This window comes from Perognathus longimembris, chromosome 28 (assembly GCF_023159225.1).
Source record: "Perognathus longimembris pacificus isolate PPM17 chromosome 28, ASM2315922v1, whole genome shotgun sequence".
Lineage (NCBI taxonomy): Eukaryota > Metazoa > Chordata > Mammalia > Rodentia > Heteromyidae > Perognathus > Perognathus longimembris.
The window spans coordinates 13,782,441-13,799,473 of record NC_063188.1 but is presented as its reverse complement, the minus strand read 5'-3'; the positions used below and the strand labels follow the sequence as shown (position 1 = coordinate 13,799,473).

Below are 17,033 nucleotides of genomic sequence, written 5' to 3'. Positions count from 1 at the left end.
AGCAGGGAGGGGGGGGGAAATTAGAGAAAAAGAAGGAACAGATTACACGAAACAAAAGAGATGTATATGTATATGTCACCTGAGCTGGAAGGAATTGTTTTACAGTTACTACTCATAGAGGACATAAGCATTGTAGACTAGAGTGACAATTGACATTAAGGATGAGATCTCTGTTTATTTTATTTTAAATTTTGATTTTTGAAAAAATAAGAAAGCAAGGAGTGTGGCTGATGGGGGGAGAGGGAAGGGGGGGAGAAAAATGAAGAAGGGGAAAACAGGTATGACAAGAAATGTATATGTATTCACTACCTTAAGCATGTAACTGTAACCCCTCTGTACATCATCCTGACAATAAATAATAAAAAAAATTAGCCCTTTATAATCATTTGTAGTTCTTGGATGCTTGTAATGTTTCCTGTGGCATCTCTGATTTACTCACTAAATTGGGTTTCTAGTGATTTTGTTTAATATGTTTTCTTGATTTTGATTGTTTTCTTCAGATTGTATACTTACCTTTAGTATTCTTTGTAATGCTGTTTCAGTGTTCATGAATTCCTTTAATTTTTGTTTGTCATGGAAGGTTTATTTTCACCATCAGATGTAAATGATAGCTTTGCTGGATAAACCAGTTTAGGTTGGCAGTTGTTGACCTTCCGGGCTAGAATTATACCATTCGAGCATCTCCTTGTGTTGAGAGTTTGTGTGGGGAGATCTGCAGTGATTCTGATTTTCTTTCCATTATAATATAGCTCCTTTGATTTTGCAGCATTTAAAATCAATTTCTTGCTCTTCAAGTCTAATGTTTTTACTATGATGCATCTAAAAGTGTTTCTTCTTTGTCTACCAGGCATTCTGTGTGCTTCTGTCATTGGGTGAGATTGTCTCCCTTTAAGATCAGGCAAATTCTCTGTTACTTTACTGAATAGTGTTGAATTATTCCCCTTCATCGATCCCAACTATGAGAAATTTGATCTCTTGGCTGTGTCTGCCAATTCTGGGATTTCCCTTTGGTAGGTTCTGAGCATTTTTACCACACTTTTGACTTTTTTTTTCTAGTGCCTCTGTTTTATCCTCAACTCCTGTTATTCTGTTTTCCATTTCACTTGTTCTGGTACCTTGGCATTCCACTGTGGTTTGCAGTGTGGGAATTGAAACTTGTATGCTTCAGAAATCAGTTCTCAGAGGGTTAATTTTGTCTTTTAATTTTTATCTTCATATCTTTTTTGGGATCCTGGATATTTTTTTGTCTGTACTCTTGAAATTGTTATTGCCATTTCATTGGCCAATTCTGTGATCATTTCTTTAATGGTTCCTTTGTCCTCCATTTCTTCACTCTCACCGGGGGCCTTCTCTGGATTGTTGTTGGCTTTTGGATTTGGTTTGTTGTCTTGATTGTTCATGATTCTTGTAATCTATTGTTGTGATTTATGCATTTGGGTTCAGGGATTGTCAGGGCTGTGGCCTGAGCTTGGCCTGCTCGCTCCAGACAGGTGGTGGCCTGTGCTTGGCCTGGGTTATGTCACACTGGGTGAACTAGCCCACGCTTGGCCCCTGGGCCAGCAATCACTTGTGCATGTGTGCCTTGGCCCCAGGATAGCTTGAAGTGTGGCCCAAAGCCAGCAAATTCTCTGCCTGCTGGCAGGTGCTCAGTCTGGTCTGAGGTGGGGGTGGGGTGGGGGGGTGGGAGTGGGGGAGGTGTAGCCTTTATAGTTTCATTATTTTCTTTTTTCCTGTGTGCTTTGGTGCATATATAATACTTGTAGTACAAATCCTAATATTTATTACCACAAGGACTGTATGTACCATTGGTATTCTTTTTTTTTTAATCACTTGTGGGGCTTGAACTCAGGGCCTTGGCACTGTCCCCGAGCCTCTTTGTGTTCAAGCCTAGTGCTCTAACACTTGAGCCACAGTGCTACTTCCAGCTTTTGAGTGGTTAATTGGAGATAAGAGTCTCTTGGGGGATTTTTCTGCTGGGGCTGGCTTTGAACCCTAACCCTCAAATATCTGCCTCCTAAGTAGCTAGGATTACAGGCATTTGCCACTGGCGCACCTGGCTTCTTTGGTATTTTATTTTGTATGTCAGAACAAAACACCAAAATAAGTGGATCCTACACAAACATTTTTTTTCGAGTATTGACCTTGAAATCACCTTGTTTAAGTTGATTATATAATTAGTTATAGTAGTTTCAAGCTTACAGAAGTTTAGATTTTAAAGGATGATTTAGCTTTCCCCCAGCTGTGAGGTGAGAAAAAGCAGTTTATGTTTATGCTGAGACAGGGATTTTATTTTTTTGTCCTGGTTACTGGGGCCTCAACTCAGGGCCTCAAGCACTGTTTTAGCTTTATTTCACTCAAGGCTGACATGCTATAACTTGAGTTATAGCTCTACTTCCAGCTTTTGCTGGTCAATTGGAGATAAATGTCTCAGATTTGTTTGTCTGGACTGGCTTGGGACAGGGTTCTTCAGATCTCAGTCACCTAAGTAGCTAGAATTACAGGCGTGAGCCACTGTCACTCAGCCACAGATGGGCGGTTTTGTTTTCTTTTCCTCCCTTCCTCTCCCTCCCCTCACACCCCCCCTTCTTCCTTCTCTCCCTCCCTCTTCTCCCTCCCTCTCCTCCCTCCCCCCTCTCACTTTCTCTTTCTTTTCTTTTTTTTTCTTTCTTTTCTTTCTTTCCCGGTCCTGGTGCTTGAACTCTGGGCCTGCACACTGTCCCTGAGCAAATTTTGCTCAAAGCTAGTGCTCTACTGCTTGAGCCACAGCACCACTTGTGAATTCTTTTCTGTGATTAATTGCTGTCGGACTTTCCTTCCTGGGCTGGCTTTGAACTCTGATCCTCAGATCTCAGCCTCCTGGGTAGCTAGAATTACAGGTATGAGCTGCCAGCACACAGTGTAAATTTTATGTGTTTCACTTCTACATTTTTTTTTTGTTTTTTTTTTGGCCAGTCCTGGGGCTTGGACTCAGGGCCTGAGCACTGTCCCTGGCTTCTTTTTGCTCAAGGCTAGCACTCTGCCACTTGAGCCACAGCGCCACTTCTGGCCCTTTTCTGTATATGTGGTTCTGAGGAATTGAACCCAGGGCCTCATGTATACGAGGCAAGCACTCTTGCCACTAGGCCATATCCCCAGCCCCACTTCTACATATTTTTAAGGTACTATGGTTTGAACTTAGTATCTTCAGCTTGTTTGGCTTGCTTGTTCAGTTGGTACTTGACCATGTGAGCCATGCCTCCCGCCTGCTTTTTGCTGTTTATTTTGTTGTTGTTGTTGTTGTTTTTTGGCCAGTCCTGGGCCTTGGACTCAGGACCTGAGCACTGTCCCTGGCTTCCTTTTGCTCAAGGCTAGCACTCTGCCACTTGAGCCACAATACTACTTCCAGCTTTTTCTGTTTTATGTGGTGCTGAGGCATGGAACCCAGGGCTTCATGTATATGAGGCAGGCTCTCTTGCCACTAGGCCATATTCCCAGCCTTGCTGTTTATTTTGGAAATGGACTTTTCTGCTCTGGCTGGCTTTGAACGAAGATACTCTGGATTTCAGCCTACTGAATACCTAGGATTAATGTGAGCCACCAGTGTCTGGCTCACTTTTTCATTAACTATTCATCTCTAAGATATGCTTTTCTTACAGGAGATAATGTACTACCAAAAGAATGTATTACTACATTAAAAAATGGATAACTACAAGGTTAGCAGTTCTAGTTGCCTCCAGTGGCTCATGCCTATAATTCTAGCTACTCAGGAAGCTGAGATCTGAGAATCTTGGTTTGAAGCCAGCTGGGGCAGGAAACTTTGTGAGACTATTATCTTCAGTTAACTACCAAAAAGCCTGAAGTGGAGCTGTGGCTTAAGTGGTAGACAAAGGTTGTTAGGGACAGTGCCCAGCACCTGGGTTCAAGTCCTAGGACTAGCACACACACACAAAATGAACAATTCTTTGTATCATCTCTTACCTAAATTCATCTGGTGGTTTTATCATCTAAAGCCAGTTAACTGTATCTTGTAATGCTTTGATTTGAAACAACTCTATTTCTTTTTCAGATTAGTGATGATGAACCAGGCTATGACCTAGATTTATTCTGTATACCTAAACATTACGTTGAGGATTTGGAAAGGGTATTTATACCCCACGGACTGATTATGGACAGGTAAGATCTTAACTAGAAATTTGAATTTTTTAAAAATTAATTTTAAGTGCCACTAATTGTTGAGTAGTTGATATTTGAATATAAACTAGGCCAACTTGTTAATTTGAATACTTTTTATTGTAAAGTTGTCTTACAAAAACAAAAGAGGGAGACCTTAATAATTATGTCATGATTTATTAGAAATCTGTAGGGACTAGAATAAAGTATACATTGAAAGGAGGTTGGAAAAAGGATTATAAGTCAGTTTTCTCAGTCCTGGATAGAGTAGTAGCCGGGCAGTGAATCACATGAAGGCACAGTCAGCTTTTCATTTTTGTGCACATGTAGCTTGAAAGTTTGAAAGTTTTCCCCTAAATAAATTAGAGTGAAAAACTTCTCTTGTTACTTAAATGCTTGCGTATATGTCTGGCTCTTCTGTTTATTTTAAAATTATAATCTTGATCTTGGAATAATGAAGCATATTAGGCCAAGTACTGAGGGCTCATGCCTGTAATCCTAGCTATTCAGAAGGCTGAGATCTGAGGATTGTAGTTCAAAGCCAGTCCTGGCAGGAAAGTCCATGAGATTCTTTTCTCCAGTTTACCACCAGAAAGCCCAAAGTGGAGCTGTGGCTCAAAGTGGTAGAGTACTAGCCTTGAACAAAAAACCGTAGGGACAGTGTCGGAGGTTTTTAGCCTCCCACGCTCTCCTGTCCTGCAGGAGAGATGGGATAGCACACCCCACACAGACGGATCCAGAAAGAGGGTATAGGGGGCTGACAGACCGCCCCCCAGGCCCCTCTCGACGGAGGACACACAGACAGTCTGGGAGCCAGTCAGCGCTAAGACTCGTTTAATGGCGGCAATGAGCTGTTCTTTTTAAAAGGGGTCGGAGGGCGGCCGAAGGGGAGGGGTACGTGCACCTACGTAGGGGCTGGGATTTGATGCCTGAGCTGTCCATCAGGGTGGAGCTCTGAGGGACCTCCCTAAGGGGCGGCCTACATCTATGTGGACTGCCTCCGGGTTCACCACCAGGCACCATCTTGGCTACACGTGGTCCCAAGGCTGGGAGGTGGGGCCAGCTAGAACCGCCTCTTAATGATGCAAGGCATCAGGCGGGTGTGCCCCACAGGACAGCACCCAGGCCCCAAGTTCAAGCCCCATGACCGACCAAAAAACAAAAGCATTTTGTTTATGGAGTCTGAAAATGGAAAAATACTGCTTTCTTCTTTTAACATCTAAACATTCCCACCCTAGATATCAGCTGTGCATTTATACTTACTGTATGTAAATATAGATATATACATATATATTTTATTTTATGTTATTTTTTTGCCAGTCCTGGGGCTTGGACTCAGGGCCTGAGCACTGTCCCTGGCTTCTTTTTGCTGGAGGCTAGCACTCTACCTCTTGAGCCACAGCGCCACTTCTGGCTTTTTCTGTTTATGTGGTACTGAGGAATTGAACCCAGGGCTTCATGCATGCTAGGCAAGTACTCTACCACTAAGCCACATTCCTGGCCCTGTGCATATATATTTTAACATGTATGCGTACTATCATATGCTACTAAATTTTATCAGACTTTTACATATTTTTTATTTGTACATCTATCTATATCTATATATCTATATATATATATATTTGGCCAGTCCTGGGGCTTGGACTCAGGGCCTGAGCACTGTCCCTGGCTTCTTCTTGCTCAAGGCTAGCACTCTGCTACTTGAGCCACAGCGCCTCTTCTGGCCATTTTCTGTATATGTGGTGCTGGGGAATCGAACCCAGGGCCTCATGTATACGAGGCAAGCACTCTTGCCACTAGGCCATATCCCCAGCCCCTGTACATCTATATATTAATATATACATAATAGAGTCTAGCATTCTGTTTATAGATATGCCATAACTATTAAGTAGTTCATTATTGATGGGCACTTAAAACCTATTGATTTGCCCTTATATACTATACTGGAGGGAATATCCTTTTTCCATGCTTTTGGCACTTGCATACAGATACAAATTCTGAATCAGAAGGAAGGTGTTCATTGTGTATTATCCTCCAAAAAGTTGTATCATTGTATACTCCCAATGGGATACTCCCTCACAATCTCTAATAATATATAATGGAGAAATATAGTTTAGTCAGCTTTCCAATCTGATAAGTAAAGTGACATCTTTCGATTCTGTTTTAAAATTTGTAATGTGATAGTGTCTATAGTATCTATCTAGCCTCGTACTGGGACTTGAAGTCAGGGTGTCACATGTTCTTGCTTAGTGTTTTCACTCAAGACTCATGTGCCACCACACCACCACATCTGGCTTTTTGCTGGTCAGTTTTCTGGTTATCGCTTGGATTCGTCTCCCCAGGCTGGCTTCAGATATGAATCCTCAGGTCTTAGCCTCCTAAATAGCTAGCATTCCAGGTGTGGGTCACTAGCACCCGGCTCATGTTTACATGAGTCTTAAAGATACTGCATTTAAATTTTGCTTGAGTGGGTATGATGGACACGCACATGTAATTCTAGCACTTGGAAGGTAGGATGGATTATAAGTTTGAGGGTACTCTGATTTACATAATAACTGTCTTTAAAAAATATAAATAGAGGGGCTGGGAATATGGCCTAGTGGCAAGAGCGCTTGCCTCCTACACATGAAGCTCTGGGTTTGATTCCCCAGCACCAAATATATGGAAAATGGCCAGAAGGGGCGCTGTGGCTCAAGTGGCAGAGTGCTAGCCTTGAGCGGGAAGAAGCCAGGGAGGGTGCTCAGGCCCTGAGTCCAACGCCCAGGACTGGCCAAAAATAAAAAATAAAATAAAAAAAAAATATATATGAATAGATATATAAATTTAATTTTTGAGTTATGAAGCAAAGATACCTGTCATGGGGGAAAAGGATGTGGGTTTTTTGCAAGCTAGATGCTAATGAAGCTTAAGTGGAACTTGTTTAACGTTTGTCCTCAAACTCTGTATTTCCACAGGACTGAAAGGCTTGCTCGAGATGTGATGAAGGAGATGGGAGGACATCACATCGTAGCCCTCTGTGTGCTCAAGGGGGGTTATAAGTTCTTTGCTGATCTGCTGGATTACATTAAGGCACTGAATAGAAATAGTGATAGATCCATTCCTATGACTGTAGATTTTATCAGACTGAAGAGCTACTGTGTAAGTATAGTTAATATTTGTTTTTGTTTAAAAAATACAGAGCAACTTTAATTTTGTCTATATTTTGTGAAGCTCTCTAAACTACTTACATCTTGGTTTTACTTAGTCACAGTGGAATTTTACTTCTTTTTGGGGGGAGGGGTGGTCATTGGGCTTGAACTTAGGGCCTGGGCACTGTCCCTGTGCGCTTTTGCTCAAGGCTAGCACTCTACCATTTTGAGCCACAGCAGCACTTTATTTTTTCTGATGGTTAATTGGAGATCAGAGTCTTACAGACTTTCCTACCCAGGCTGGCTTGGAATCATGATCATAACTTTTTTTGGTCTGGTCCTGGGGCTTGAACTCAGGACCTGGGTGCTGTTGCTGAGCCTCTTTGTGCTCAAGGCTAGCACTCTACCACTTGAGCCACAGTACCACTTCTGGCCTTTTCTGAGTAGTTTATTGGAGAAAAGAGTCTCATGAACTTTACTGCCTGGGCTGGCTTTGAACTGCAATCCCCAGATCTCAGTCTTCTGAGTAGCTAGGATTACAGGTGTGAATCACTGGTGCCCGGTTATCATCTTTTTTTTTTTTTTTTTTGCCAGTTCTGGGGCTTGGACTTGGGGCCTGGGCACTGTCCCTGGCTTCTTTTTTGCTCAAGGGCTAGCACTCTGCCACTTGAGCCACAATACTACTTCCAGCTTTTTCTGTTTTATGTGGTGCTGAGGCATGGAACCCAGGGCTTTGTGCATGCTAGGCAAGCACTCTGCCTACCACTAAGCCATATTCCCAGCCCCATTTTTTAACAGTATGTTTTCTGTTGTATTTTTCCCCTGCAACACCAGCAGGTCTAAACTGGGGTGGGGGTTTCATTCGTTCTAGGTCTTTTTTTTTTTTTTTTTGCCAGTCCTGGGCCTTGAACTCAGGGCCTGAGCACTGTCACTGGCTTTTTTTTGCTCAAGGCTAGCATTCTACCACTTGAGCCACAGCGCCACTTCTGGCCATTTTCTGTATATGTGGTGCTGGGGAATCAAACCCAGGGCTTCATGTATACGAGGCAAGCTCTCTTGCCACTAGGCCATATTCCCAGCCCCTCTTTCTAGGTCTTACAAGATTGATTTCTAATTATTTTTCCATAAATGGTACAACTGACATAATAATTTAACTTCACACAGAGCTTAGGAAACAGAAGTGTTGGAGACACTGGCTTGGGAAATATCCAAGATGGCTGTGGTCTCCACAATGCTTTGAATGATGAACTTCTTAGTGGCATTAGTCTTTGGCGTACATTCCTATACAGTTCCTACAGAAAACAGGCTACATGTGATTTGGGTCCCTTTTTTGACATGCCCATTGTTCCCCTTTCATTTTGTCATCTTGAAATTAAGGAACTAAGACAGCTCTTTCCATATTTTGATCAGCCCTGTGGTTGATTGAGCAACCATTTAAGTACTGTCTGACATTTTTTGTCCCCATTAAATCCTTTATGCCTATGTACCATGATATTCCTACTTATAACCTCTTTTTTACTTTTCATAGCCTTTCTGGAATAAAATACTTAGTCACAAAAATTAGATTAATTTAGTGATATATTGGTAGACAGTTTGCACAAGACTTAATTCTCTATCAGTATAAGTGCAGGCAGTATTGCTGTCCAGCTTTTAATAACATTGTTGATTAGAGTAAAAACATGCACTTGATATGATTTATTCTTTACTATTGTCCAAACTCCCCCACCCTTCTTTACTACGTTATGACTCGTTTCTAGAATATTCAGAATATGTTCAGAATATTTTTTGTACAGGTTCTGAGGCTTAAACTCTACGTCTTGAGCCATGGTTCCATTTCCAGCTTTTTGGTGGTTAATTGGAGATAAAAGCCTCATGGAGTTTCCTACTGCGCTGGATTTGAACTGCGATCCTTAGATCTCAGCCTCTTAAGTATCTAGGATTACATGCATAAACCACCAGTACCCAGCTACAAAGAGTTTTTTGAAGGAAGAACAAGCAAAATAACGAGAGTTTAATACTTTATTTAAAAAAAAATCACAGCTATAAAAGTAGTCTGGAGAAGTAGAAACATTTTGACTTTTTTTTTTTTGCCAGTCCCGGAGCTTGAACTCAGGGCCTGAGCACTGTCCCTGGCTTCTTTTTGCTCAAGGCTAGCACTCTGCCACTTGAGGCACAGCACCACTTCCGGTTTTTCTTTTTATGTGGTGCTGAGGAATTGAAGCCAGGGCTTCATGTATATGAGGCGAGCACTTTACCACTAGGCCACATTTCCAGCCCCCAGCTCCACATTTTTATATTATACATGTTCTTTTTGTACACACAAATGTGTGTGCATGTGTGTGTGAGTATGTTGGTCTTGGGGCTTGAACTCAGGGCCTGGGCATTGTCCCTGAGCTTAGGTGCTCAAGGCTAGCACTCTTAACACTTGAATCACAGCTCCATTTGTGGATTTTTAAAATATAATTAATGGAGATAAGAGTTGTATTGACTTTCCTTCCTGGGCTGGCTTTGAATCATGATCCTCAGATCTCAGCCTCCTGACTAGTGAGAATTCCAGGCATGTGCCATGGACACCTGGCTTACATATTTTTAAGTTATATTTTTGTTACCTTAAGTAGTTGTACACAGGGCATTCAGCATACCAGTTTATGAGTACAATGCATTTTGATCAATATTGACCCTAGTTTATATGCTTTTTTTTTTTTGGTTATGGAGCTTGAACTCGGGGCCTGGGCACTGTCCCTGAGCTGTTTCTGCTATTTGGCTAGCACTCTACTGTCTTGAGCCACAGCACCACTTCTTATATACTCTTAATTATGATAGCTAGGCAAGGTCTCATTTACCTACTGCTTAGATTGGAAATAGCCTGAGGACTTCAAATCCTGTATTTCACTAAAGATTAAGACTTACTGCTTTTTTTGGTAGGCAGTGGGGCTTGAACTCAGGGTCTTGGTGCTGTCCCTGAGCTTTTCTGCTCAAGGCTAATGTTCTACCACTTTGAGTGCCACTTCCAATTTTCTAAAGTGGTCAATTGGAGATAAGAGTCACAAGGACTTTCCGGCCCAGGCATGGTCTTCAGATCTCAGCCTCCTGAGTAGCTAGGATTATAGGCTTGAGCCACCAGGGCCTGGCCTTACTGCTTTTTTTTTTTTTTTGATACTGCTAAGAAAGCACTTCTATTAAAGCAGGGATGTGAATCTTAAAAAAAGGAAATGAAATATTGTGCTATATATTCAGTGGCCTTTTCAGTCTCTAAGGCCCTGTAACATTCAGAAAAATACATTAGTATGCAAGTATGTTTCCTCTACTGTGAATTTTATTTGAGTCTTGTAGTATTTTTTTAAACTAAAATAGTTAAATGAAAATAATGATGCCTCGGGTGGAAAAGTTATCAGACAAGTATTTCCTCCCACTGCTGGGCTTGAACTCAGGGCCTTAAGAATGGCAGGCTCCATACCTAGTCCCAAAGCTGGAGTCTTGCTGTATAGAGGTTTTCATAATTCCTAGGGATGGAAAATTAGGAAATGATTATCCTCATTGTATCACCTAGACTCCAAGTAGAAACAAATGCTAAGGATATGTATTTATGCAAAGAGTTCTTTAATAATTTTATTATGATTAAGGGGTTGTACAGAGGGGCTACCATTTCATAAGATACTTCAGGCCTCTGAAAAAAGTGAGACGGGATGGGAAGAGAGATGACTGGAGCAACTCACTAGGGGGCACTCTTCTTACATGCCAGCTCTTCATCCTAGCATTATTGTAATCAAGGATGAGGTTATACTGCCAGATTGCTGGTGCAACCTAAGTGATACAGCACCAGCTGTCAGTAAGCAAGCTGAATGAGAGCATGAGGGTCTGATTTTAAGCACTGGTACACACCACAAAATGAAATGTATGTAAGAAGGATTCTGCAAAGGGAAAATAGGGAGGGAGGTTGGTGCAGTTCCTATGGATGCTCAGGTGACACAATTGATTCACAGATGACATTTGTATACAATTTGAGCGCTTAAACCTGTATTCTCATAAGTGGACTTTGTTGTGCTTTTGAAAAAACGTGTGTGTGTTGACAGTGAGGCTTAAACTCAGGGCCTCACATTCTCACTTGGCCTTTTCTTTTTATAAATTATTATAAGGTGATGTACAGAGGACTGACAGTTACATAGGTTAAGTAGTGAGTACATTTTTTTTGCCATTCATGGGGCTTGAGCTCAAGGCCTGAGCACTGTCCCTGAGCTTTTTTGCTTCAAGGCTACTGCTCTGCCACTTTGAGCCACAGCTCCACTTCTGGTTTTCTGGTGCTTAATTAGAGATCAGCATCTCACAGACTTTCCTGCTTAGGCTGGCTTTGAATTGTGGTCCTCAGATCTCAGCCTCCTGAGTAGCTAGGATTACAGGTGTGAGCCACTGGTGCATAGTGAGTACATTTCTTTTTGGACAGTGTCCCCCCTTCCCTTAGTCTCTACCAGTTTTTCCCTCCCATACTCACCCATGAGTGGTATAGCTAATTTTTCAACATAGTTTCTACTGAATACCACTGCTGCATTTGTTTACCTTTTGTCCCTCTATTTTTGTGTTGCCTTTTTTGCTCAATGCTGGTGTGTTACCACTTGAGCCACATCTCCAGCACATGTACCATTACTCTTAAACCTTTTTCTTAGCCTCCATTGGAAAAGTGACTATGTTCCATGAAAAACAAGCCTGAGGAGAAACACAAGCTAAAAATCTTGGGGACAACAGGAGTGTTGGAGTTCTCTTGCCTCTCACCCCATCATTACACCTTTGATGGATATTTTTCCATGATGTATGTACTTCGGTTTTGGGATGTTTGCTCTTTTCAAAAATGAATACAGGGCTGGGAATGTGACTTAGTGGTAGAGTGCTCGTCTAGCATGCGTGAAACCCTGGGTTCGATTCCTCAGCACCACATACATAGAAAAAGCCAGAAGTGGTGCTGTGGCTCAAGTGGTAGAGTGCTAGCCTTGAGCAAAAAGAACAGGGACAGTCCTTGACTCTAAGCCCTAGGACTGGCAACGAAAAAAATATACAAGCCGGGTGCTGGTGTCTCAAGCCTGTAACCCTGGCTACTCAAGAAACTGAGGTCTGAGAATCACGGTTCAAAGCCAGGCATGGGCAGTAAAGTCCACGAGACTGTGGAAGTGGTAGAGTGCTAGCCTTGAGCAAAAGAGCTCAGCGACAGTGCTCAGTCCCTACAATCGAAGCCCCCCCCCCAAACTACTTCAGTATTGGGTTGTAATACCATATTTGTACAGAAGGTGGCACTATTTACCAAGGTTTCCTGTAGAAATGTAACTAAAGCTGCGGGTTTTTTTGTTTGTATTTTGAGTGTGTGTGTGTGTGTGTGGCTTGAACACGGGACATAGGCGTTGTTCCTCCAAGCTTTTTTCCTCAAAGCTAGCACTTTACCACTTGAGCCACAGCTCTGCTTCTTGCTGTTTTTGGCGGCTAAAGACATATTTAGTTCCAACATGTAGTTTTGGGTTTTTTTGGTTTACTTCTTTTGGTGCTGAGAATGGAATCCAGGGCCTCACTAAATCTAGGCAAGCACTCTGCCATTGAGCTACACCCTCAGCCCAACACAAAATAGATCCTTTCTTCTTCCCTTTCTTTTCCTCTTGTCCCTTCCTGTCTCCTTAACTCTCTTCCTCTTTTCCTTTATTTCTCTTCCCTTACTTCCTTGGAATTTTGAAACTGGTAGGTAGCCCAAGACCTACCTCAGCTACTTTTTTTTTGCTAGTCCTGGGGTTCTAGTTCTGGGCCTGGGTGATATCCCTGAGCTCCTTTCTGCTCAAGGCCTAGGGTTCTACCACTTGAGCCACAGCGCCACTTCCCACTTGTTCTGTGATTAATTGGAGATAAAGAGTTTCACAGACTTTCCTGCCTAGGCTGGCTTCCAACCATGATCTCAGCCTCCTGTGTGGCTAAGATTACAGGTATGAGCCACCAGTGACTGGTTTATCTCAACTTCTTGATCTTCCAGCTTCAACATCCTGAGTACTGGGCCTATAAATACCAAATAACAGTTTTGTTGGTATCACATTGGCCTGTGACTTGGTATTCCTAGTATTCTTTCATGTCACTATGTTTTCATTGCCAGTGTGTGTGTGTGTGTGTGTGTGTGTGTGTGTGTGTGTGTGTGTGTGTGTGTGTGTAGGGCTGTGTGCTAGCTAAGCAAGGATTCTGTTTGAGACACACCCTCTAGTCCTTTTACTTTATTATTTGAATAAGATCTTGTATACTTTTACATGAGCCAGCCTCTATTGTAATCCTCCTGTTTCCGCTTCCTGTGTAGTTGTGCTGACAGGCTAGGATCTCACTATTTTGCCAGGGCAAGCTTTAAGCCACCATCCTCCTCATCTCAGTCTCCTAGGTAGCTAGAGTTACAAGTGTGAACCATTGCACCTAAAACCAGATCCAGATTCTTTTAATTTTTTTGATGTTACTGTGGTTTGAACTGAATGCCTGTTGCTTGCTCAGCTAGCACTCTGCTAGCTACTCCTTCAGCCCCAGATTCTTTTTACTGTATGACAATATTACTATTGTGTAGATTAACTTCATTGATTTAAGTGATTCCCTATTAATAGGCATATTGATAATTTTTGATGAACAGTTAATAGACATTAAACGTACCTTTGAATATTAGTAAATGTTTTCGTGGCATAAAATCCTGTAAACAGGATTACAGAGACAAAAATGGCATGCATGTTTGTAATCTTAGTAAGCATGGCTATATCCTTTTCAAAAGAGGTAGTACCGATTTATACTTTCACCACAAGAGGGCTCATTTCCCCTGAATATCATCAAAGCTAAGCTTTATGAATGTGAATGTGTGAACAGATCACTTTTAGTATCTTTCAAATGGGAATCTTCGTATATGTTATGGACCACTTCTATTTGTGTTTATTTTCCATATTTTATAGGTTATTTTGGAGCCCAAGCTGTATTAGCAGTGTTGTCCCAGGTCTTTTCAATTTGGGTTCATATCATAGTCTAGATTTTTACCCTTTCTGATAATGTAGAAAGAAACCTTCCTACATTTTCTCCCAGTCTGCTTATGGCTTTATGTTTTGCATTTAGATTTTAGTCCATCTGGGATTTATTTTTGTGCATGCTGTGAGGTAGGGCTCATACTTTATTTTTCCCCAATGGATATGTAGTTGACAAACACTGCTTATTGAATAATTCATCTTTTTCTTACTGACTCAAAATGCCATCATATCATACACTAAATCCTCATATCCCTGGGTCTGTTTCTGGGCTTTACTTTGTTCCTTGATGTCTGTCAAGTACTGTGCTGGTACCATGCCACCATAATTACTATGGCTTCATGGTATGGCTTGCTGTCTGCTAGGGAAGGCTCAGGCTGTGAACTCACCTGTCTTCAGCTCAGCTTTTAATCTTGAATCCAGCACATCCAAATTACACTTCTTACCACCCAAACTGCAGTGACGTTAAGCATTCCCCTTTGAAACTCCTGTAAAGGTTTCTGCTGGGTTCTGTGGTAGCAGAAACATGCGAGCTAGCGAGGTATGTCTTTTAAAGGACTACTGATCAGACCTGATTTCTCAGACAGTGTTGAGATGACCTGGGCCCGGGCAAGACTTTTGAGGGACATATCCTTGGGCTTGGATGTAATATAGACTAGTCCTTACTACTTGCTTGTCACATGGGAATGGTACAGGGCCAGAACCAGACACCTGTCATGCTAATAACTTTATTTGTGGTTCAGAAATGATTGTAACTGATGATTGGGTGGCTTCAGTAATACTTCCCACTCAGAAAATGGGTATGCTCTATTTTTAGGACTCTTCATTTTCACTAATCTCCACTTGAAGGTTATTTAGTTCATTTCTGGAAACATTTCTTATAATTCCTATCATGTAGAATATCATAATGCTGTGGACATTAGATACTTAACTTCTTAAATCTTCTAGTTCTATTGTCCGTGTATATATAAGGATGTACATATATATGATATTATTTTTTTTCTTAACTAGAATGACCAGTCAACAGGGGACATAAAAGTCATTGGTGGAGATGATCTCTCAGCTTTAACTGGAAAGGTATGTGTCTGGAAGGGGAAGGAAAGACAACTTTATATCACTATACTTTTAATCAGTGACCATGAGGCAGTGTATGTTGTATAACAAAACAATGGTTAGTCTTTGGAAATCAGAATTAATTACATTTTCCCAAGTTGTATACAAAAAAGAGTTCAACAATTTGCCACTACAAGTAGAGGAAAGAGAGCTTTCTTTAAAAGTTGACACATAGTACCAGGCGCTGGTGGCTCATGTCTGTAATCCTATCTACTCAGGAGGCTGAGATCTAAGGATACCAGTTCAAAGCCAGCCTGGGTAGGAAAATCTGTGAGACTCTTTATCTCCAATTAACCTCCAGAAACCCAGCAGTGGCACTGTAGCTCAGAGTGATAGAGTGCTAGCTTGGAGCAAAAGAGCTCCCCAGGCCCTGAGTTCAAGCCCCAGGACTGGCAACCGCCTCCCCCTCCCCCCACAAAAAAAGACCCACAATTTCTAGAAGATATAGAAACAGTATAGTGTAGCAGCTGAAAGTGAAGGATCTGGGATCTGATGGCTTTGATTGAAAACCTTCCCAACCCTCCTGCACTGGATTGGGTTTTTAATCTCTGGGTCTCAGAGGGGTCCTAGTAGAATGGGGGTGATAATGGGGTTAACCTTATGGGGTTAAGAGGATTAAGTGATAATATATGTAGAGATCTTACATTTTTTAATGTGCATCTAATTTTTAATTATTTTTATTATCCTAAAGTAGTTGTATAAAGAAGTTGTACCTCAATTAGGTGATGTAATACATGTAGAGATTTTTTTTGTAAAGGTGAACAAGTGGGTTACAGTTACAAAAATAAGGTAATGAGTATATTTCTTTTAAAACACTGTTACTCCCTCCCTCATTTTCTCCTACTTACCCCTCCCTATGTAGAGGTCTTAAAACAGATTGTTTTGTTTTACTGTTCCTGGGGCTTGAATTCAGGGCCTGGGCACTGTTACCGAGTTTCTTTGTGCTCAAGACTAGTGCTTTACCACTTGAGCCACAGTGCCACTTCCGGCTTTTTTCTGAGTAGTTTATTGGAGATAAGAGTCTCACAGACTTTCCTGCGCAGGCTGGCTTTGAACCAGGATCCTCACATCTCAGCCTCCTGAGTAGCTAGGATTACAGGTGTGAGCCACCAGCCTGCCCCAAGCCAACTTCTTTAATATGTGAAAATTTTTTCCAGTATTGTTTTTGCTGTGCTTCCAGCGTCATTTGTCTCAATTTTTATGCTACTCTAATTTGAACTCCCCGAGTTTTTCTCTTGTTAGGCAGGCATTCTACAACATGAGCCACTTTTCCAACCCTTTTATCTGTAATTATTTTTGTCAGATACAGTCTTACATTTTTCCCTGGGCCAGCATTGGACCACAGTCATCCTTCCTATACCTCCCACCTAGCTGGGATTACAGGAATGAATCATTGAGTCCTGTCTCAATATTTAAAAAAAATTTCCCTTTTGATTTCCTCTTTGACTTATTAGTTATTAGGATCATGTTGTTTAATGGAAAACAGTAGAGGTAATTAAGATATTTAAATATTCTGTGTATGTGGTGCTGGAGGTTGAACCTAGGACTACAAATGCTTAGTAGGATACTCTGTCATTGGGCCACATCCCCAGCTTTTGAATATTGTTCTTTTGACACACTGGATTTTTTTTTTCTT

At 41.6% G+C, this 17,033-nt stretch overlaps 2 protein-coding genes across 3 annotated transcripts in view; both read left to right on the top strand.

The window, feature by feature from the left end:
* The window catches only part of Phf6 (PHD finger protein 6), a 96,931-nt gene extending 92,779 nt beyond the window's left edge, over positions 1-4,152 (top strand). Inside the window, exon 11 of the mRNA XM_048335302.1 lies at positions 4,046-4,152. The gene's annotated coding sequence lies outside the window, so the exon portion shown is untranslated. The remainder of the gene's footprint in view (positions 1-4,045) is intronic.
* Positions 1-17,033, top strand: part of Hprt1 (hypoxanthine phosphoribosyltransferase 1) — a 47,904-nt gene that overhangs the window by 18,154 nt on the left and 12,717 nt on the right. For both annotated transcript variants that reach the window (XM_048335304.1, XM_048335303.1), the window contains exons 2-4: positions 4,046-4,152; positions 7,104-7,287; positions 15,296-15,361. In XM_048335304.1, the coding sequence (XP_048191261.1) occupies positions 4,046-4,152; positions 7,104-7,287; positions 15,296-15,361 (357 nt within the window). The remainder of the gene's footprint in view (positions 1-4,045; positions 4,153-7,103; positions 7,288-15,295; positions 15,362-17,033) is intronic.